This window comes from Dendrobates tinctorius, unplaced genomic scaffold (genome assembly GCF_039654945.1).
Source record: "Dendrobates tinctorius isolate UK_male_01 unplaced genomic scaffold, ASM3965494v1 ptg000007l, whole genome shotgun sequence".
Classification (NCBI taxonomy): domain Eukaryota; kingdom Metazoa; phylum Chordata; class Amphibia; order Anura; family Dendrobatidae; genus Dendrobates; species Dendrobates tinctorius.
Genome location: NW_027361675.1, coordinates 51580851 through 51604698, shown reverse-complemented (window position 1 = coordinate 51604698; position 23848 = coordinate 51580851). Strand labels below are relative to the sequence as shown.

Here is a 23848-nt window from a genome sequence, read left to right as displayed (position 1 = left end):
TGTTTTCTAGAAAGGCTGGCGTGATGTCAGGAGAAGAAGCGTATAATTGGGTGTCATCAGCATAGAGATGGTACTGGAAACCAAATCTACTGATTGTTTGACCAATAGGGGCAGTGTACAAGGAGAAGAGGAGGGGGCCTAGAACCGATCCTTGAGGAACCCCAACAGTAAGGGGAAGGTGAGAGGAGGAGGAACCGGCAAAAAAAACAGTAAAGGAGCGGTCGGAGAGATAGGAGGAGAACCAGGAGAGAACGGTGTCCTTGAGGCCAATGGAATGGAGCATAGTGAGGAGGAGCTGATGATCCACAGTGTCGAATGCTGCAGAGAGATCCAAGAGAATTAGCATGGAGTAATGACCATTTGATTTAGCTGTTAGCAGATCATTAGAGACTTTAGTGAGGGCAGTTTCAGTGGAGTGTAAAGAGCGGAAACCGGATTGGAGAGGGTCGAGAACAGAGTTTTCTGAGAGATAGCGGATAAGACTGGAGTGGACCAGGCGTTCCAGGAGTTTAGAGATGAAGGGAAGATTAGAGACAGGTCTATAGTTAGTGGCACAGTTTTGGTCGAGGGATGGTTTTTTAAGTAGTGGATGTATGATGGCATGCTTAAATGAGGAGGGAAAAATACCAGAAGAGAGAGAGAGGTTAAATATTTTAGTTAGGTGAGGGGTGACAGCAGGGGAAAGGGACTGGAGGAGATGTGACGGAAATGGGTCACTGGTGCAAGTAGTTGGGCGAGAAGATGCAAGGAGCCTGCTTACTTCTTCTTCTGTGACTGGTTCAAAATCAGAGTGTGAGTTAGATGCAGTGGGGGAGGGAGGACAGTGCATGGTATGAGGGGATTTGGAGATAATTTCCTGTCGGATCTGGTCAATTTTTTCTTTGAAGTAATTGGCCAGATCGTCAGCTCGGAGCTCCGTGGTTGGGGCCTGTACTCTTGGATTGAGTAGAGAATGAAAAGTGTCAAAGAGACGTTTCGGGTTATTGGACAGTGAGATGATGAGGGTGTTGAAATAGGTTTGTTTGGAGAGGTGAAGGGCAGTGTTGTATGTTCTAAGCATAAACTTAAAATGGATGAAATCTTTGTGTAGATTGGATTTTCTCCACAGACGTTCGGTGCACCTGGAGCACCGCTGCAGGAAATGTGTTTGCACCGTGTGCCAGGGTTGTCGCCGTCTGCGTTGTGGTGTTCTATTTATAGGGGGTGCAAATTCATCCAGGGCACTTTGAAGTGTTTCATTGTAATGCTTCAATGCAGAATCAGGACATGAGAGGGAGGAGATAGGGGCCAATGAAGACTGCAAGTTCTTCAGAAGTTTCTGGGTGTTAATGGCCTGTATGTTTCTATAAGTCTGGACAGTGGGGGTGACCTGAGCAGCCTGGCAGTTCTTTATAGAGAATGAAAGAAGATTGTGGTCAGAGAGGGGAGTTTGCAAAATCATCCACTGCACAAAGCCGAGAGAAGACCAAGTCGAGGGAGTTTCCGTCTTCATGCGTTGGAGAATTAGTAAGCTGCGAAAGGCCAAATGAGGAGGTTAGAGATAAAAGGTGAGTAGCAGATGGGGAGAGGGGAAGAGCAATGGGGATGTTGAAATCTCCCATGATGAGGGTAGGGATGTCACAGGAGAGAAAATGTGGAAGCCAAGTGGCAAAATGATCCAGGAACTGATGGGAGGGGCCGGGAGGACGATACACCACCGCCACTCGCATGGAGAAGGGGGTGTAGAGTCTGACGGCATGGACCTCAAAAGAAGGGAAGACAAGTGAGGGTACTTGAGGGATAACCTGAAAGGTACATTTTGGTGATAGGAGCAGATCAACGCCTCCACCAGCTCTATTGTCTGATCTTGGGGTATGAGAGAAGTGTAGCCCCCCGTATGAAAGAGCAGCAGCAGCGGTAGTATCTGACTGCTGGATCCAGGTTTCAGTAAGAGCCAGGAGGTTAAGAGAATTAGAAAGGAAGAAGTCATGAATGAAGGAGAGTTTGTTACACACTGAGCGAGAATTCCAAAATGCACAATTAAGAGAGACAGATGGCATGCAGGGAATATTAATAAGATTAGAGGGGTTTCTGAGTGTAGCAGTGGGGGGGTTTGACTTTCTATAACATGGGGGACCAGGGTTGGGAGCAATGTCTCCTGCAACTAGGAGAAGGAGGATAGAAAGAGTGAGCAGATGGTTAAGTGATTTGTGAGAGCGTCTCTGGTGTTGAATGGTGGGACTGGCTGGATCTGTGCAATTTAGCAATGTGAAAAGAGCATGAGTGCTATACATAGGAGAGGAAAGAAGCGAGGGGCCAATATGGATGGAGTATAGAGAGTTAATGCCAGGGTGGTGGATGTGTGTGAATGCAGCGGCCAGGATATAAATTACACAAATGCATATGGTATATATTTGTTGTACTCCTAATGTACAGGGATTAGATGTATATAAATGTCTTACCTGTCTCCTGCCCTGTCTAACTGCCATGTTATAACTGCCAGAAGTACTTTGATACATGTACTTCGATTACATGTGCATAAATGCCACCCCTGCATATGCATAGTGTCACCTCCTAGTGGACAGCAGCATAACACCCATGGTTCTGTGTCCCCCAATTAGAGGCTAAGAGAAAGAGATTTTACGGTGAGTGCACAAAAATCTCCTTTTTCGCATGGTGGGCACAGCCACATGCGGGAAGTAAGCGGAACAATGCAATCCTATGGGTGCGGGATCGCCGCACAGCATTGCGGAATCCCATAGGATTGCATGGGATGCTGTTTTTTTGCGTTTTCGTGGCAAAATCGCGCTTTAAAAAACGCTGCGAAAATGCAAAAAAAAGCGACGTGTGAACGCAGCTTTATCTTCCCGTGGTATAAATTAACCAAAAATTATTCCTGGGCTGCAGATAAACTTTATGACCTCTGTAGTCAATAGAAGCCTATAATTTCTTGATAATTTTTACAATTGGAAATCCCATTGTCAAAGAGATACATGAGGAATGATCGGAATAGAAGTTTTTAATTGGATGATGCAGCTCATTGTATATGTATGTTCTGCATGTACTTAACATGTCCTCTTAGGATACGGATTAGCGGATCGGCTTTGACAATGTCTTTCTTTCGTTAGACTAGATTTAGAACTTAAGGATCATGAAGGAAGCACAGCATTGTGGCTTGCTGTCCAGTACATCACCGTGTCCTCTGATCAGTCCGTGAACCCTTTTGATGATGTCCCTGTAGTAAATGGCACTTCATTCGATGAGAATAGCTTTGCGGCTAGACTAATAAAACGAGGCAGCAACACAGATGCCCCCGACACAGTAACAGGTAAAAACAAGAGGTTTGTATTCCCTATAAAGCTATGACTTCAATAATGAAAAGGGTTTTCATCATTCTCATTGTTATTTACTCGATTTACTTCACCTTACTACTCAGACTTTCCTTCATAGAGGATTATCATAGGCAATTTTTGAAAATGAACCTATAAAAGGCTGTTCTTCATGTTTTTTGCTGTGTTTAAAAGTATGTTTAGTAAGAAAATATACTTGACAGGGACAAATCCAGAATTGAAACCTTGGGGAGCGGAGGATGGAAAAATGGCAGCACTTGCCCAGCAGAATTTTAGTTTGTTTGGTCTTGCCTCTGACCCATTCCCTTTAATGTAGCTAATTATGCCACCACACAATGGTCAGATACCAGTGTATAGAGACGCTGTGCAAAATATTCCGAGATTACCGCACAGACGCGGATGGAGGCAGAATACACAATTAAGGAGTCTGCTGACATACCTGTTGTAAATAGTTTTATTCTTTGTGAAGTTTGAATTTTGGAACATCTTTTCCTAGAACTTCTTTCTTTGTTATTCGTCCTGGAAATGTATGTATGTGTTATTATTTTCCTTTTCATTATTTTTCCCACACATTCTAAAACTATACAGTCGTCTTACACTATGAGCACAACATAGCAGAACAATGGGGACATTTTTCTCTGGTTATAGATATTTTCTTTCCTTCTTCACCCTCCCCATATTGCTATGACAAATTCTCCTGTCAAGACATTGTTGGCTTCTCGCTTCTACAATTCCCAGTCTGTTATCAACACCAAAAAGTCACAACCCAGAAACCTAAATAAATTAAAATCTCAGTCCAAATCCCCAAATGAATTGAAATGCCAGACTGAACCCCAAATAACACCCCTAGACCCTTCAGTTAACGAAGACCTCATCCCACACCCCCTTTCTACACTTAATTTCCTCTCCTGAGATCCTTTCAGCTCCAAATGCCACCACACATAAAGTTCCTTGTGCTGCCAGTGTCAAGATCCACGCAGTGGCTCACGGAAGTGAAGCTCGGGAGTGCGGAAAATTAAGGGGATTATCCCATCATGAACAAATAACTTCCACAATTGGATGCATTTGAAAAAAATGTTCCTGTGCTGAGATAATCTTATAAATGTGTCCCTGCTGTGTACTGTGTAATGGCTGTGTCTGACCGTGCAGGAACATGGTCTGATCATACCACAGCTCCTGGGCAGGGGAGGAAGGAAACAAAAGGATGCAGACATTAGAGCATGGGGATCACAACTGATGCTTTCTGTAAGGAAAAACCCTTTCCGCTGCCTGTTTTTAAGCTATTTTTTACTACAAAGAAAGAATAAGCTGTCATCGCCTCCTGTAATGTCTGTACTCTTTTCCTTCCTCTCCTGCCCAGGTGCTGTGGTATGATCAGACCATGTCCCAGCACGGTCAGACACAGCCATTACACAGTGCACAGCAGGGGCACATTTAGGCTGCGTTCACACGTTCAGGTTTTTTCGAGGCGGTTTTTACTGCGAAAACGCAAAAAAAAACAGCATCCCATGCAATCCTGTGGGATTCCGCAATGCTGTGCTAATGCTGCGGATTTTCCTGTGGTGGAATTGCATTGCGGAAAAATCTGCAGCATGCTCATTAATTTGCGGAATCGCGGCAATTCCGCACACATAGGAATGCATTGTTCTGCTTACTTTCCGCATGTGGCCGTGCCCACCATGTGAAAAGTAAGCAGAACATTTGAGGATGGTACCCACGGTCCAGAGGAGAGGAGACTGCCCTCCGGGCTGTGGGTACCATATCCCTGTAAAAAATAGAATTAAAATTAAAAAAATCGTGTTATATTCACCTTCCGATGTCCCGCGCAGCATCCCCAGGCTTCAGTGATACACGCGGCAGGTCCCATTCCGAGTAATGCATTGCGATGACCTTTGCTGACGTCGCGTCTCTCGATGCTGTAGAGGTCTCGCGAGACCGCGACGTCATCAAAGGTCATAGCCGCAACGCATCACTGGGAAACGAGACCTGCCGGAGCATCGCAGAGGCCTGGGGACGCTGTGCGGGATGTAGGAAGGTGAATATAACACGATTTTTTATTTTTTTGTATTTTTAACATTAGATCTTTTTACTACTGACGCTGCATAGGCAGCCTCAATAGTAAAAAGTTGGTCACACTAGTCACACTGTTTGACGAGTGTGACCATCCTGTCCATAAGTTCTCCAAGCGATGCTACAGAGCGCTTGGAAAACGCTAGCATCCTGCAAGCTACCGTATTGTTCGGACTATAAGACACACCGGACCATAAGATGCACCCCAACTTTCAGAAGGAAAATAGGGAAAAAAATAATGTGTCAAATGGGGGTCCGTCTTACAGTCCGAATTCAGCTTACCTGGGAAGGGATCCGGCACAGGTGGAAGAGTGGTCACAGGGGTCATTCAGTGGTCCAGGTTCGTGCGGTGGCAGCTCTGTTCTGGGGCAGGTTGGTTGTGCTGGAGCAGCTGGGCTGTACTGGGGCAGGTGGGCTGGGCTGTGCTGGGGCTGCTGTGCTGGGGCTGCTGTGCTGGGGCTGGGGCAGCTGTGCTGGGGCTGGAGCAGGTGGGCTCTGTGGGGTGAGGGTGGCGGCTCTGTGCTCCGATGCGGCGGCGGCTCCGCCGGCATTTCCTCCAAGCCCGGAGGCCCCCGCACATTCCTTGCTGGCCGCCGCCATGTTGCGGTGGCCTACGGGATCATGGCCGCCGGTTCAAATCTCGGCAACGAGATCTCGTCCCCCGAGATCTCGGGACGAGATCTGAACCTGCGCATGCGCCATCCCCGGACCGGCGGCCATCTTCCCGGCGTCCATGTTCCCGTAGGCCACCGCAACATGGCGGCGGCCAGCAAGGAATGTGCGGGGGCCTCTGGGCTTGGAGGAAATGCCGGCGGAGCCGCCGCCCCTGCACCAGAGCACAGAGAGCCGCTACCCATGCACCGGAGCACAGCCCGCTGCCACCACCGCACTACAGAGCCCCGTGGCACCCGCACCAGCTTCCGGAGGTTAGTATATTTCGACCATAAGACGCACCCCCCACTTTCCCCCAAAATTTTTTGGGAAAAAAGTGCGTCTTATGGTCCGAACAATACGGTAATTACGCTTGCAAATCGCTAGTTTTTCCGCGGGAAAATCGCGGGAATTTAACCCCTGCCCGACCTGTGACACAGCGTATGTGTCATGAAAGTCTGTGCCAATCCGACCCATGACGCATACCCTGTGTCATGACTTCAAAGCCCCCCTGCGGGTTGGGTGACGGGGTCAATGAAAGGTCACCTGACCCGCAGATACAGGGGGCTTTGTAATTCACCACAGGGGGCGTGGCTTCGCCCCCACTTGGCTACGATCGCTCTGATTGGCTGTTAAAAGTGAAACAGCCAATCAGAGCGATAGTAATATTTCATCAATGAAAATTGATGAAATATTACAAGCCAGCCATGGCCGATGCTGCAGTAGGATCGTACATGGCTGGTGACACCGATCCGACCCCTCACCACCACCGGCGATGGCCCCCCCACCACTGAATGACAGCGGCGATCTGCCGCCGCTGTCATCTGCCCCCGCCTCCCCTTCCCTCCACTCCCCGCCAGCTTCTGATCCCCCCCCCTCACCCCCCCGGTACCTTCTGAGTCTCCCTGTCGCTCCCGATGTCCCGCGGGTCCGGATCATGGGCGCCGCCATCTTGGAAAATGGTGGCCGCATGCGTAGTGCGCCCGCCCGAATCTACCGGCTGCAGATTCCATTCTTTAATTTTGATCACTCTCACAGTGATCAAAATGAAATAAAAATGTAAATAAACCCCCCTGATTTTCACCCCCATAGGTAGGCACAACTGACAAAATAAAGAAAATATTTTTATTTATTTTTTTTCCATTAGGGTTGGAATTAGGGTTAGGGTTGGAATTAGGGTTAAGATTAGGGTTAGGGGTGTGTTAGGGTTATAGGGTTAGGGTTGGGATTAGAGTTAGGCTTGTGGTTAGGGTTGCAATTAGGGTTAGTGGTGTGTTGGAATTAGGGTTAGGGGTGTGTTGGGGTTAGGGTTATGGCTAGGGTTGGGATTAGGGTTAGAGATGTGTTGGGGTTAGGGTTGTGGTTAGGGGTGTGTTGGAGATAGAATTGAGGGGTTTCCACTGTTTAGGCACATCAGGGGGGTCTCCAAACGCGACATGGTGCCACCATTGATTCCAGCCAATTTTGCGTTCAAAAAGTCAAACAGTGCTCCCTCCCTTCCAAGTCCCGACGTGTGCCCAAACAGTAGTTTACACCAACATATGGGGTATCAGCGTACACAGGAAAAATTGCACAACAACTTTTGGGGACTAATTTCTCCTGTTACCCTTGGGAAAATAAAAAATTGGGGGCTAAAAAATTATTTTTGTGGAAAAAAAAAAAAGATTTTTTTCATTTTCACGTCTCTGCATTATAAACTTCTGTGAAGCACTTGGGGGTTCAAAGTGCTCACAACACATCTTGATAAGTTCCTTGGAAGGTCTAGTTTCCAAAATGGGGTCACTTGTGGGGGGTTTCCACTGTTTAGGCACATCAGGGGCTCTGCAAACGCAACGACGACCACAGACAATTCCATCAAAGTCTGCATTTCAAAACGTCACTACTTCCATTCCGAGCCCTGACGTGTGCCCAAACAATGGTTCCCCCCACATATGGGGTACCAGCGTACTCAGGACAAACTGGACAACAATTTTTGGGGTCCAATTTCTCCTGTTACCCTTGTGAAAATAAAAAATAGCGTGCTAAAAAATCATTTTTGAGGGAAAAAAATGATTTTTTTTATTTTCACTGCTCTACGTTATAAACTTTTGTGAAGCACTTGGGGGTTCAAAGTGCTCACTACACATCTAGATAAGTTCCTTAAGGGGTCTAGTTTCCAAAATGGTGTCACTTGTAGGAGATTTTCACTGTTTAGGCACACAGGGGCTCTCCAAACGCGACATGGTGTCCGATAACGATTGGAGCTAATTTTTCATTCAAAAAGTTAAATGGCGCTCCTTCCCTTCCGGGCCCTGCCGTGCACCCAAACAGTGGTTTATTACCACATATGAGGTATCTGTGTACTCAAGAGAAATTGCCCAACAAATTTTAGGATCCATTTTATCCTGTTGCCCATGTGAAAATGAAAAACCTGAGGCTAAAAGATAATTTCCAGGTCACCACCTGACAGCACACTTGGAGGACGTCCTTCGCATCCGCAGTGGGACAGGAAACCACGAGAGTTTAAAAGGACCCTCCCTCTACCATCCCACAGTGTTTTTCCTGTCCCACTGCGGATAGGAACAACGAGAGGAAGCCAGGGTAGGGGGGCGACTGCTCAGGTTCAGGGAAGAATGGCGAGAGGTTACCACCAGCCCCTGGGTACTGCAAGTAATTTCTCAAGGATACAAGATAGAATTCAAATCCCTACCCTCGAACAGGTTCCTAGTGACCAGCTCTCGACTCTGTCCGACCTCCCCCATGTGGTTAGATATCCAGGACCTCCTAGAAATGGAGGCAATCCTACCAGTTCCCACGCAAGAAGAGGGAAGGGGACACTACTCGAGCCTCTTTGCGATAAAAAAAACCGTCGGGGGAGACCAGGACCATAATAAATCTCAAGCCCTTAAACAAGTGGGTATCATACAGACGCTTCAAGATGGAATCAATAAGATCCACGATTCCGCTCCTGGGAGAAGCGGTGGTAATGTGCACTTTAGATCTAAAAAGCGCATATTACCATGTCCCCATCCACCCAGACCACCAAAAATATCTCAGGTTTGCGGTCGAAAAGGAGGGCAGGGTTCACCACTACCAGTTTCGCTGTCTCCCCTTCGGCCTAGCATCAGCCCCAAGAGTTTTCACGAAGGTAATGGTAGAGGTTGTGGCCTACCTAAGAGCCCAAAACATCACTGTGGTCCTGTACTTAGACGACTTCTTGATCGTAGCAGATTCAGCAGCCCAGCTCAGAGTCGACTGTCAGTCCTCAATCGCCACACTGCAAAGGTTGGGTTGGATAATAAATTGGTCAAAATCAGATCTTATACCCAAGCCCAGAATAAAATTTTTAGGGGTCATGCTGGATTCGGAAAGAAGAATGTCCTATCTTCCAGAAGAAAAGCAGACCAATATACCAAAGAAGATCCGCCAGTTCACAAAGAACCGGGTGTCGATCAGAGACGCAATGAGGATTCTGGGGCTGATGACTTTGTGTATCTCCTGTGTCAGATGGAGTCAGATCCACTACCGCAGACTACAACAGGCAGTTCTATCGTCCTGGGACAGAAGGCAAGGCTCACTAGACAAGAAGATACAATTAATTCCCCAGGTCAGAAGGTCGCTGCTGTGGTGGACCGTCCCAAGAAACATAAAAACCGGTGTCTCATGGATTCAGTCCCCAGAGATCGTAGTAACCACGGACGCAAGTCTGTATGGCTGGGGGGGGCCCTTCGGAGGAGAGTACTATCAGGGGCGATGGAGTCGGGAGGACAGCAACAGGTCCTCCAACTTCAGAGAGCTACTTGCGGTCTGGAAGGTACTACTCGTTGCCTGGCCTCGGGTGAAGAACAAGCACGTCAAGATATTTTCGGACAATACCACGACAGTAGCCTTTCTCCGCCATCAGGGCGGACCGAAACACCCGGCACTACAGGGCTTAGCAGAGCAGATCTTCAGATGCGCAGAAAGAGAGGTCCTCTCAATCTCAGCAGTACATCTGGAGGGCACCAGCAACCAGGTGGCGGACTTTCTCAGCAGAAGAACAACCGCAGCGGACTGGGAACTCAACGAAGAAGTGTTCAGCAGCCTGTGCGATCGCTGGGGACAACCAGAAATAGACCTGTTTGCGGACAAGGGGAATACAAAGGTCAACGCCTTCTACTCCCTAAACCCTGCAGGAAACCCGACAGGGATAGATGCTCTATCGCAGTCCTGGAGCAGGGGCCTACTGTACGCCTTCCCGCCTCTAGCTCTCAACCCAAGGGTTCTCAGGAAGATCTACGAGGACAGAGCCAGGGTCATATTGGTGGTTCCCTATTGGCCAAGAAGAAGCTGGTTTCCTCTGCTCAGGAAGATATCACGGGAAGATCCCATTCTCCTGCCAAAAAGAGAAGACCTTCTTCACCAGGGTCTGGTCTTCCACAAAAGGACAGAAGCCCTCAAGCTATCAGCCTGGATCCTGAGCGGCAGATCCTAAGAACAAAGGGTCTTTCGGATGAAGTTATAACCACTCTACAAGCAAGTAGGAAGCCCGTAACAGCAGCAATATATAACAAAATTTGGAATAAGTTTTGCAGCTTTTGTGGAGAGGCGACAGTCGAAACTGACCAACCCCAGATCCCGAAGATCCTTGACTTCTTACAGGCAGGGTTCAAAAAGGGCCTCAGACCCAGCACCCTGAGAGTGCAGATTGCGGCCTTAAGCGTGTTCTATGACACAACCCTATTATCTCACCCCTGGATAACCCAGTTTTCAAGGGCTGTGCAGAGACTTAAGCCCTTGATAAGAAGGACCGTCCCTCTTTGGGACCTTAACCTAGTCCTTAACGCGCTATGTAGACAGCCATACCAGCTAGGGGTAGAAATAACTATCGGTAACCTCTCTCTGAAGACAGCGTTCTTAGTGGCTGTTACATCAGCCAAAAGATTAGGGGAACTTCAGGCCCTATCGGTTCAGAATCCCTACTTACAAATATTCGACGCCCGATTAGTCCTAAAACTCGACCTGGCTTTTCTCCCCAAGGTGGTCTCAGACTCGAACATGAATCAGGAGCTAGTGCTCCCCTCATTTTGTCAGATTCCTAAAAATAGCAAGGAGGAAGCTTACCATAACCTGGATCAGGGAAACAGTGCTCAGGTACCTGGACGCAACCAGGCCTTGGAGGCAGGATAGTTATCTTTGTCCAGTTCAGAGGCCCTAATAAGGGGAAAAAGGCATCGAAATCCACAATAGCAAGGTGGATTAAATCTGTTATTAGCACAACGTATAGAGCACAGGGTCAGAGCCCCCTGGGGAGCCTTAGAGCCCACTCAACTAGGGCCATGGCCACATCATCAACAGAGAGGGGCGGAGCCTCGGCAGAAAAAATCTGCAGAGCCGCATCTTGGGCCAGTCTCAGTATGTTCTCGAAACACTATAAATTAGACGTGACCTCTGCACAGGTGGCTTTTGGGAGAAAGGTACTCCACGTGGTAGTCCCACCCTAGGACCAATATTCTTTGGTACTACTCCAAGTGTGCTGTCAGGTGGTGACCTGGAAAACGGTAATTAGACCTACCGGTAATTGTGTTTCCAGGAATCCATTCTGACAGCACTATTAGTTCCCTCCCGACAAACGCATCCATGCAATTGTGATGTAACATGTGTATGGAAAATGTTGGTTTAAATAAAAATTTTTGTTGAATCCATCCAGAGGTGTTACTTTGTGAAATCACTGTGGGATGGTAGGGGGAGGGTCCTTTTAAACTCTCGTGGTTTCCTGTCCCACTGCGGATGAGAAGGACGTCCTCCAAGTGTGCTGTCAGGATGGATTCCTGGAAACACAATTACCGGTAGGTCTAATTACCGTTTTTTGTGAAAAAAAAAGTACTTTTTTTTTTTTTTTACGGATCAATTTGTGAAGCACCTGGGGGTTCAAAGTGATCACTATGCATCTAGATAAGTTCCTTGGGGGGTCTAGTTTCCAAAATGGGGTCACTTGTGGGGAAGCTCCAGTGTTTAGGCACACAGCGACTCTCCAAACGTGACATGGCAAGCGCTAAATATTCCAGCATATTTCCCATTCAAAAGTCAAATGGTGCTCCTTCCCTTCTGAGCCCTGCCGTGCGCCCAAACAGTGGTTTATGACCACATATGAGGTATCTGTGTACTCAGGAGAAATTGCCCAACAAATTTTAGGATCCATTTTATCCTGTTGCCCATGTGAAAATGAAAAAAATGATGCTAAAAGAAAATTTGTGTTGGAAAAATTAAAATGTCCATTTTTCTCGTTCGCCTTATTGGGGGACACAGAGACCATGGGTGTATGCTGCTGCCACTAGGAGGCTGACACTATGCACAAAAAAAAGGTTAGCTCCTCCTCCGCAGTGTACACCCCACCGACCGGCAGGGAATTCCTCAGTTAGTGAGAAAGCAGTAGGAGAAGTAACAGAATAGATTGAAAACAGAACAAACAACTCAACTGTAACCAAATCAACCAAAGTAAGAACAGGAGTTGTAGTCGCGGCCACGCCCCCGCCCCTTTCTTCTAAGCGGGCTTCTCTCCCGCCCGTCCCAGGCCCTCCTACCGCCTCTTTCTTGCACCCCAGCCTATTCTTGGCCAGCGGGCGGTGCCTCCTTTAGCCAGGCAGTTAACGCCGCCCTTCTTCCCCTGGAAGCGCGCGTTCTCCCATTCCTCTCAGGCGGTCGCCATCTTCCCAGCCTGTCAGCCGGACGCAGTTCTGTCAGCCGGATATCGCTCTCTGGGCCCGTCAGCCGGATTTCGCTCTGACCTGCAGACAAGCCGGATAGCATTGTCTCTGGGGACACCGGACTCTGAGTAGCGCTGCATCTGCAGACTGACACCCTCCTCTGCCTTCTGTCCCCCAACCTTCCGGCACTACCTCAGTTATCACTATGTCTAACTCTAAATCTGATCGTGCCCGCTCTACGGCTCCCCCCTGCACTCTAGTCAAGTACTTTGCGTGCTCTTCTTGCAATCGCAAACTTCCCTCAGGTCCGTCCACTCCCCTCTGCCTGGACTGTAGCAATCCAATTCAGCCTGACGCCGCGCAGGAGCCATCTATGGCCCCATGTGAGAGTGAACCCCCCATTCCTGGCTGGGCTTCATCTCTTTCTCAATCAGTGGCAGACCTCACCAGGGTGTCTCAGTCCCTGGTAGCCGCTCTGGATAAGTTGCCCCTGGACACTTCTGCAGGGTCCAGCAGGCCTCAAGAGATTCCGTCTGAGTCAGCCAGCGTTAGTCGCAAAAGACCCAGGCAGGATCTCCAGCCGGAATCCTCCCCTCGTCCCATCTCACCGCATAGTCCGTCTCAGCAGCCTCCTTCCCGGGCCTCCTCTCCCGAGTCAGGTGAAGCGTTCTCGGACAGGTCTTCTGAGGGGATTTTAGAGCTGGATTCGGACCAGGATGCGAACATGAAGGTTACGGTGCAGAACCTCATTGCAGCGATTCACCAGACCTTCGAGATTGCTGACCCCCCTGCGAAATCCTCAGATCAGGAGGTTTCGTTCAGACGGGCGGAAACGCCCTCCAGGGTATTTCCTTTCCATTCCGAGTTTGGAAAGATTTTTACCAGGGAAAGACGAGATCCGACCAGACGCTTTCAAAGAGGAAAGCGTCTCGGCGTACTGTACCCGTTTGCTAAAGAGCTCACGGACAACTGGGCTGCTTCTCCCTCGGTGGACCCACCTGTGTCCAGACTTTCTAATAACACGGTTCTCCCGCTTTCAGGCGTGGCAGCTCTAAAGGATTCTAATGATAGGATTATAGAATCCCTAGCTAAGTCCGCCTTCGAAGCGGCTTCAGCGGCAGTATGTCCAAGCTTTGCTTCGTCTTGGGCAGCAAAAGCCATAGCGACTTGGGCAGAGGATCTTCGTCAAGGCATCCTAGATAAAGCACAACCAGAGCGATTGGCCGATCTCGCCAATCAGATTTCCCATGCGGGGGATTATCTGCTTTCTGCTTCTTTGGATGCCGCATCCTGCGCCGTTCAGGCGGCAAGCAACGTTGTGGCAATCCGACGTACAATTTGGCTCAAGGCCTGGCAGGCGGACTTGTCTTCTAAGAAGTCTCTTACTAATCTGCCTTTTCAGGGAGTACGCCTCTTTGGATCCCAATTGGACCAGATTATTAAGGACGCCACCGGAGGCACGAGTTCCCTTCTCCCTCAGTCTAAGCCTCGCAGACCTCCACTAAGGCGTCAGTTTCGACCCTTTCGGGCTTTCCGCCGTTTCAATACAGCGGAGAACCCATCCAACTAACAAAGACCGCAGGCGCGCCAAGATAGAAAGTTTCCTTCAGACCCACTCCTTCCTGGCGATCCCACTCTTCCCAGGGCAGACCATCCAGATCCAGGTCTTAACGGTCTACATCTGCATGACTATCGTCAGACTCCCGAGGGTCCCTTCCGATTGGGAGGTCGACTTCTCTTCTTCAGGGACGTTTGGCTGGCCTCAGTAGAGGACGCTTGGGTCAGGGAGGTTGTATCGTCAGGATACAAGATAGAGTTTGTTTCTCTTCCACCGAATCGTTTCTTCGAATCCCGTCCTCCAAAGGATCCAGCCTTGATTCCGGGGTTCTTTACGGCCATCACCTCTCTCCTCAGTTCCGGGGTGATTGTGCCCGTTCCCGTCTCGGAGCGGTTCACAGGATTTTATTCAAACCTTTTTGTGGTGCCAAAAAAAGGCGGGGCGGTCTGACCCATCTTGGATCTCAAGCTTCTCAACAAGAGAGTACGCCTTCGCCACTTCCGGATGGAGTCTGTTCGTTCGGTAATCGCTTCCATGGAGGAGCAGGAATTCATGTGTTCAATAGACATCCAAGACGCCTATCTACATGTTCCCATATTCTCCGGACATCAGAAGTTCCTGCGGTTTGCGATTCGCCAGGAACATTACCAGTTCGTCGCGCTGCCCTTTGGTCTCGCCACTGCACCCAGAGTCTTCACGAAGATCATGGCTGCGCTGATGGCCTTGTTGAGGATCAGAGGTCTCGTTCTTTTTCCGTACCTCGATGATATTCTGATCAAAGCTTCCTCTTTTCAACAGGCTCGCCTAAGTTTGACGATCGTCCTAGACACCCTTTCCAATTTCGGGTGGATCGTCAACAGGAAAAAGTCTTGTCTGATTCCTTCTCAACGTCTTGTGTTTCTCGGCCTACTGTTCGACACGCGTCGGTCAAGGGTCTTTCTCCCACGAGAGAAGTTTCTCTCCCTGCAGCAGGATGTACGATCGCTGCAGACCACACGATTTCCGTCCCTCCGAACAGCTATGAGGGTCCTGGGAAAGATGGTGGCGGCGATAGAGGCAGTTCCCTTTGCCCAATTTCACGCCAGACCTCTCCAGCACGCCATTCTGTCGAGGTGGAACAGGTCGGCTCTGTCCCTGGATCGCCCTGTACGTCTTTCATGCCGGGTCAAGCGGTCACTCAACTGGTGGTTGACGTCACCTCTTATCCACTTGGGTCGGTCTTTTCTTCCCATTCACTGGCAGATTGTAACAACGGATGCCAGCCTCCTCGGCTGGGGTGCAGTGTTCCGCCATCACACTGTTCAGGGTCGTTGGTCGACTCAGGAATCAGCCCTGCCGATCAACGTCCTAGAGATACGAGCGATCCATCTGGCTCTCGTCCACTGGGAGAGGCTCCTCAGGGGCCTGCCAGTCCGGATTCAGACAGACAATGCCACAGCGGTGGCATATGTCAACCGCCAAGGAGGGACTCGGAGTGTCTCAGCCCTGGCAGAAGTGTCCGAGATCCTTCAGTGGGCAGAGATTTCGGTACCGACAATCTCCGCGGTACACATTCCCGGCGTAGACAACTGGGCCGCCGACTTTCTCAGCCGCGAGGGTCTCGCGGCAGGAGAGTGGTCCCTACATCCGGAGGTCTTTCTTCAGCTCTGCAGTTGTTGGGGAACCCCGGACGTAGATCTGCTAGCTTCTCGCCTCAACAGGAAGGTCCCACAGTTTGTATCCAGAGCTCGAGATCCTCTCGCAGTGGGCGCCGACGCTCTGGCCATTCCTTGGTCACAGTTCGAGCTCCCCTACCTGTTTCCTCCCCTGCCTCTTCTTCCCAAGCTGTTGAAGAAGATCAAAGCAGAAGGAATTCCAGTCATTCTCATCGCCCCGAATTGGCCCAGAAGGTCTTGGTTCGCGGACATTGTCAACCTTCTCGCGGACGCCCCCTGGAAGCTTCCAGACTGAGCAGATCTGCTGTCTCAAGGTCCGATTTGCCACCCCAATTCTCAGCCGCTCAATTTAACGGCGTGGCTGTTGAGATCGAGGTTTTGAAACGAGCAGGATTCTCCGGTCGTGTAATTCATACCATGATCCGAGCCAGGAAGACATCATCTTCCAAAATTTACTACCGTACTTGGAAGGCCTATTTCACTTGGTGTGAGGCCAATAACATCGCGCCTATGTGCTTTTCGCTCCCTTCCGTTCTGGCGTTTCTTCAGGCAGGGCTGGATGCGGGGCTTGCTCTCAGTTCCTTGAAGGGTCAAGTTTCGGCGCTGTCCATTTTATTTCAGAAGACTTTGGCCTCCCGCCCTCAGGTCAAAACCTTTCTTCAGGGCGTGGCTCACACGGCTCCTCCGTATCGAGCGCCCGTGGATCCATGGGATCTTAATCTGGTTCTTGAGGTTCTGCAAGGTTCTCACTTTGAACCGCTCAGAGAAGTCTCCCTTTCCCTTCTCTCCTGGAAGGTAGCCTTTCTGGTGGCCATCACCTCCATCCGGCGCGTGTCGGAATTGGCGGCTCTTTCTTGCCGCTCTCCTTTTCTGGTACTTCACCAGGACAAGGTAGTGCTGCGGCCTCCGCCCTCTTTTCTTCCGAAGGTGGTGTCCTCCTTTCACCTCAATGAGGATATTGTTCTGCCATCCTTCTGTCCGAGTCCAACTCATCCTCGGGAGCGGTCCCTGAACAAGCTGGATCTGGTCAGGGCGATGAGTCTATCTGTCTAGGACGTCTTCCTTGCGAAAGACAGACTCTCTTTTCGTCATTCCAGATGGGGCGCGGAAAGGTCACCCGGCTTCCAAAGCTACTATTGCTCGCTGGATCAGATCGGCAATTTTGGAGGCCTACCGGGTTAAGCATCGAGTGGCCCCTCCGGGGATCAGAGCGCACTCTACCCGGGCAGTGGCTGCTTCCTGGGCGGTACATTACAGAGCCTCCGCGCTGCAGCTTTGCAAAGCGGCAACCTGGTCTTCGGTTCACACGTTTGTGAAATTCTACAGGGTCCACACCTACACTTCGGCGGACGCCAGCCTAGGTAGAAGGATTCTGCAGGCAGCGGTGGTGAGTCCACTGGCCTGATGGAAGTTTGTTTCCCACCCCAGGGACTGCTTTGGGACGTCCCATGGTCTCTGTGTCCCCCAATAAGGCGAACGAGAAAACAGGATTTTCGGGTTGCTTACCGTAAAATCTGTTTCTCGGAGCCTTCATTGGGGGGGACAGCACCCTCCCATGTTCTACAACTCCTGTTCTTACTTTGGTTGATTTGGTTACAGTTGAGTTGATCTGTTTTCAATCTATTCTGTTACTTCTCCTGCTTTCTCACTAACTGAGGAATTCCCTGCCGGTCGGTGGGGTGTACACTGTGGAGGAGGAGCTAACCTTTTTTTGTGCATAGTGTCAGCCTCCTAGTGGCAGCAGCATACACCCATGGTCTCTGTGTCCCCCAATGAAGGCTCCGAGAAACAGATTTTACGGTAAGCAACCCAAAAATCCTGTATTTTCCTTCCACGTTGCTTTAGTTCTTGTGAAGCACCTGAAGGGTGCAGTTTTTAGAATGGTGTCACTTTTGGGTATTTTCTGCCATATAGACCTCTCAAAGTGACTTCAAATGTGAGGTGGTCCCTAAAGAAAAATGGTTTTGTAAATTTTGTTGTAAAAATGAGAAATCGCTGGTCAACTTTTAACCCTTATAACTTCCTAACAAAAAAAAATTTGTTTCCAAAATTGTGCTGATGTAAAGTAGACATGTGGGAAATGTTATTTAGTAACTATTTTGTGTCACATAACACTCTGGTTTAACAGAATAAAAATTCGAAAATTGCGAAATTTTCGCCAAATTTCTGATTTTTTCACACATAAACGCAAAAATTATTGACCTAAATTTACCACTACCATGTAGCCCAATATGTCACGAAAAAACAATCTCAGAATCGCTAGGATGCGTTGAAGCGTTCCAGAGTTATTACCTCATAAAGGGACACTGGTCAGAATTGCAAAAAATAGCCAGGTCATTAAGGTCAAAATAGGCTGGGTCATGAAGGAGTTAAAATGCGATTTTCCCGCTGAATGGAATTCCAGAATTCTTGCGGTAACTTCCACGGGATTTCTGCTACCTGTGAACCCAGTTTTAAGATTATCTCCACACAGGAACGTTTTTTTTTTTTTTTATAAATACATCCAATTATGGAAGTTATTAGACTACGTTCCCACAATGAGTTTCTGGTGAATTTTTTACGTGTGTTTTTGCATCTTAGCAAAGTTGATGGGATTTATAGAAATCTCATGCCCACTCTGCTTCACTGACCTGCGGTGCTTTTTTCAAATCCGCAACATGTCAATTTCTCTTACGGGTACATTGAGTTTTCTGTTCGGATTTTCCCCATTACATTTAGATGAGGAAAATCTGCAACAAAAATATGCACATGCATTTTCGTGGCGACAAAAACGCATGTAATCCTCATCTAATTATATCAGTAAAGTTTTGTCAAAGCAAATAAAACAGTAAGTATCAAAAGCAAAGCCGCTTTAATTAAAGCATGATACCAAACAGATAAAAAAAACGCAGCATCAAAAATGTGGTAAAAATGCATGTTAAAAAAGCATACAAAACTGCAATGAAAAAAATGCAAGTAACCTAATTTAAATAGGTGCATAAGTTCTTAAACAAAAAACTTATCATGAGAGCATACGCTTATTATTCAAAGGTATATTGATTTAAAATGTTAATTAAAATTAACTTTGTGGGAAGACCACTTTAATTATTTTTGAATAATCCAATAGCTGCTTAAAATTAATGGCCCTGTAGTCTTCAGAGAGGAGGAATAAATGGAGTCTAGTGCCATCTACTGAACAAAAAGTCCATTTAAACTATTCCAAAAAGTCCATTTCAACTATTTAATGCGAACCTGTCATCAGGATTTTGCCAAGTAAACTACAGGCACTGTCAGGTTGGCGCTGTTATACTGATTAAAATGATACATTGGTTGATTAAATCGGTTTTGTGGTTGTTGTTTAATCTGTATTTGTAGTTTTCAGTTAAAGAGATTCCCTTGCTTTGGGGTGAGCCTGTGGGGCGTCTTTATTTGGTGTTTTCATATTCATCCTTATGGGCTTGAATGACCGGTTACTGATCCCTCAGTGACCTGCCTCCTATTTTAAAAACTGTGCTTGTGCAGTTCATATTGTGTTCTTTGGGGGGAAAAAATGTAACTACAGCAAAATAGAAGCTGCACAAGCGCAGTAGCATCTATCACTTCCTGATAGATGCTACTGCGCTGGCGCCATTTTGCTGTAGCCAAAAAGTTTCCTCCAACAAAATGGAGCTAGTGGAGCTTGCACAATAGCAACTATCGGATTTGCAGATGTGTTTCTGGGGTTTTGCTCCTCATTAGTGCAAAGCAAGAGAACTGGTTGGCTGGAGATGTAATGAATGTACAATATCTATAGCGCAGTTCGACACTAATGTAGACCAAAATGTTTTATGTGGTGAATAAACACCAATGCTATATCTTCAGCTAATACTGGAGTGCTTTATTGCCTTTGAGAATAGTCTGCCAGAATAGGAGTCACTACTAAGGAATATGGAATAACCCCTTTAACATGCCCATGTTAATGTCCGTCAAAATATGTTTAATTACAGGAAAATACTTGTTGAACTATTACAAACCTATGTTGAATCATATAGCAGGCTAGAAAGTCTTACCATAATCTAAACATACTGCTGTTTTACATAAACTTGATCCTACATATAAATAAACTTCTATTCTGTATGTTCCTCCTAGGTAACTGCTTGTTACAAAGAGCTGCTGGGGCAGGGAACGAGGCCGCTGCGCTCTTCTTGGCAACCCATGGGGCAAAAGTCAATCATAAAAACAAATCGGTATGTACTGTGTTCTAAATGGCAAATCAAGGCAACTGTTTGAGGTGTGTGTTAGTACAGACTATTACTATGAACGCAAATTAATTCCTGAAATTTATACAGTATCAATTAAAGCTTTGGACACTTGTTTATTCTATGGTTTATCATGTTGTTAAAGGGGTTGTCAGGTCCAAATTGATAAGTGTGCAGTCACCCTGTGTGACTGCAGACTTATGTATCCGCCAGCACACGTACTGTACACTGCGCTGATTGACCGGTTTCTGAGCCATGACTAGAGGATATGTATGTGTTTTACATACTCCAGGGCAGAGCCCGACCTGTGGGTCTGGCCTCGCTGCGAACACTTGTATGGAGCAAGGCTGCGCCCCGACTAGTGATGCGGCCGTCGAGTGGGCATGGCCGACTAGAGGGCACGGCCGACTAGAGGGCACAGCCTCGCTACATACAAGTGTATAGAGTGAGGCTGCGCCCATTGGCCGGGAGTATGTATAGCGCATACTTACCCTCTGGGCCGGCTCAGAAATCGGCGAATCCCCATAGTGTGTGCGTTGGGGGAATTAATAAGATTGAAGTCACACAGAGTGACTGCAGATTTATCAATTTGAACCGGACAACCCCTTTAAAGGGAACCTGTCCCCCCCCCCGGGCGTTTTTTACTAAAAGAGCCACCTTCAGCAGCACTAAGGCTGCATTCTGTGAAGTGGCTCTTCCGTTTCTGATCCCCAGTAACGCCGAAATATTAACTTTCATAAATAGGTCCTCATACCTGTAATACGTCCTATAGGTATGTGTGTCCCCCTGAAGCAGCCGCCTCCCCGCAGTCAATCATGTCTCTGCAGCGTCTGGGCCCCGCCTCCCATAGCTGTCCATCATGCCCCTGTGCTGCTGTCTGCGCCTCGCCTCCCATAGCTGTCAATCATGCCCCTGTGCTGCCATCTGGGCCCCGCCTCCTTCTGTCTCCTATGCCGGAGGGTGCCTGCTCTGTGTAAACAGTTCTCGGGCATGTGCAGTGCGTGCTGCCCGTGAACTGACATCAGGCGATCACGCCTGCGTGTTGTGGAGGCCCCAGATCCTGCCCCGCTGTGTGTGTGTTATGATGTATTCACACTGCGGGGCAGGATCTGGGGCCTCCGCAACACGCAGGCGTGATCGCCTGATGTCAGTTCACGGGCAGCACGCACTGCACATGCCTGAGAATTGTTTTCACAGAGCAGGCACCCTCCGTTATAGGAGACAGAAGGAGGCGGGGCCCAGATGGCAGCACGGGGCATGATTGACAGCTATGGGAGGCAGGGCCCAGACGGCAGCACAGGGGCATGATTGACTGCTATGGGAGGCGGGGCCCAGATGGCAGCGCAGGGGCATGATTGACGGCTATGGGAGGCGGGGCCCAGATGGCAGCACAGGGGCATGATGGACGGCTAGGGAGGCAGGGCCCAGACGCTGCAGAGACATGATTGACGGAGAGGAGGCGGCTGCTTCAGGGGGACACACCATACCTATGGTACGTATTACAGGTATGAGGACCTATTTATAAAAGTTACGGTAATATTTCGGCATTACTGGGGGTCAGAAACGGAAGAGCCACCTTCACAGGATGCAGTCTTAGTTTTGCTGAAGGTGGCTCTTTTAGTTAAAACCGCCTGGAGGGGATGACAGGTTCCCTTTAAGTGTTTTCACGGTTACCATATCTCTTTAATGCTTTATGAAATTCCTCTGTGAGGACTGTTCACATCTGCATAATGGTTTCTACTTATAATGGAAGCCACAATGCTTTGACCGATCCGTCAGGCGATAGACCTCTTTGAACTTTAGAATAGTCTTCTGGGGTTCTATTGTGGTTTCCATTATTCTCATGATAAGAATAGCGCAGTTATTCTTGTCTTCAAATCTGAGAGAAATGCCAGCAAAGCAAATGTGAACAGGACCTTAATTCACGGTTATGTTGTTCGCATCCTAGGGGGAGACACCATTGCACACTGCTTGCCGACATGGACTTCCCAACCTTACTACAGAGCTTTTACAGCAAGGAGCCAATCCAAACTTACAGACTCAAGAAGCTATCCCTGCTAATAAAGGATCTCCACCAACCAGCCCATATTTACAGACACCACTGCACATGGCAATAGCTTATAATCATCCAGATGTAGTCACCGTCATATTGGAACAGAAAGGTAAGAGCGCCACCTTGTGGTGATTATTACAAGTGCCATACTACTAAATCATTGATTTCCATTTTTTTCCATGAAAGTTTTTATTATATATATCGATGTATTTATTTCATTTTTCTTAAAGCAAATGCTCTGCATGCAACAAATAATCTACAAATCATTCCTGACTTCAGCCTGAAGGACTCAAGAGAACAAACTGTATTGGCGTTGGCATTATGGACAGGTGAGATTTTTTTATACTAAGAACACTAACCAAGTTTGCAGTAGAAAAAGATCCCACCACCTATTTGAATGCAGGTAATCTACTACTACAAGGCTATCCCTTTCTCTTGCTTGAAACCAGCAGTTTGTGGGGTCTTTTTATTGGATGCTGTTGCATATACTAGGAATATGACCTGATAGCTTAGTGTAAGAATGACTACCACTGTCCTGCACTGACAACCCTGGCCCTTCCTTTAGGTATGCACGTCATTGCTGCGCAATTACTTGGATCCGGCGCCTCAATCAATGACACAATGTCAGATGGACAGACCCTGCTCCACATGGCAATACGAAGACAAGACAGTAAAAGTGCTCTTTTCCTACTGGAACACCAAGCCGATATTAATATCAGGTATGGTTACTTTCTATTGTAATAGGAATTCTGATTGCGTAATTACTGATAGTGACAACGCCACGTTAGTTAGGCGTGATGCGCCTGTGATCCGTCTTACCAGACAATACGTTGCGGGTTTCTTAGCCCCGACGACCCTTTAATTATGACATCATTGGTATTGTCAAATCCATGTTACTCTTTTGTTGATAACCTTTTGGGATCTTTTGTTAATCTGGTGCCTACTTGGAGTCATTAAAATGAGAGCACAGAGATACAGAAATGTCATTGTATCTCTTAATTGGAGCGACACATAAAAAGAAGAAAACCTTGACGGTTCTGATCTCTTTTAGGACCCAAGATGGGGAGACCGCACTTCAGTTAGCCATTAAAAATCAGCTTCCATTAGTGGTTGATGCTATTTGCACACGAGGGGCCGACATGTCTGTTACTGATGAACAAGGGAACCCTCCCCTGTGGATTGCTCTGGAAAATGAACTAGAGGACATTGCATCCACATTGGTGAGATAAACCTGTTCCACAAAATTGTTTGGTTGATTAATCCGTGAAATGTTTTTTCTATCTTGGGTCATTTAAATATTTTCCTGTCCTAGGTAAGACATGGATGTGACGCAACGTTTTGGGGACCAGGCCCAAGTGGCTGTCTACAGACTCTTCTGCACAGAGCCATTGATGAGAACAAAGAGCAGGTTGCTTGCTTCCTTGTACGCAGGTTGGCTCCACAGATTCTTTACTACTTTGTATTAGTGAAATATCTTGTATGATTTACAACTTTGGCTCTGCAGGAGCTAGAAAAGGGATGGAAAACAAGTAGGTGTACGGATTTGCTGCAGCGCGCCAAGGGTTCACCGAACACTTGTGCTTGGTTTGGGCAGTCATTTTATGCTGACCAATTCTTTTTATAAAATTGGTTTCTGTAAGCAGTAAGCAT

At 47.9% G+C, this 23848-nt stretch overlaps 1 protein-coding gene across 2 annotated transcripts in view; it reads left to right on the top strand.

Moving 5' to 3' along the window:
* The window catches only part of ANKFY1 (ankyrin repeat and FYVE domain containing 1), a 137536-nt gene that overhangs the window by 70622 nt on the left and 43066 nt on the right, over nt 1–23848 (top strand). For both annotated transcript variants that reach the window (XM_073574611.1, XM_073574621.1), the window contains exons 10-16: nt 3108–3307; nt 20036–20133; nt 22094–22307; nt 22429–22527; nt 22764–22917; nt 23250–23418; nt 23511–23629. In XM_073574611.1, the coding sequence (XP_073430712.1) occupies nt 3108–3307; nt 20036–20133; nt 22094–22307; nt 22429–22527; nt 22764–22917; nt 23250–23418; nt 23511–23629 (1053 nt within the window). The remainder of the gene's footprint in view (nt 1–3107; nt 3308–20035; nt 20134–22093; nt 22308–22428; nt 22528–22763; nt 22918–23249; nt 23419–23510; nt 23630–23848) is intronic.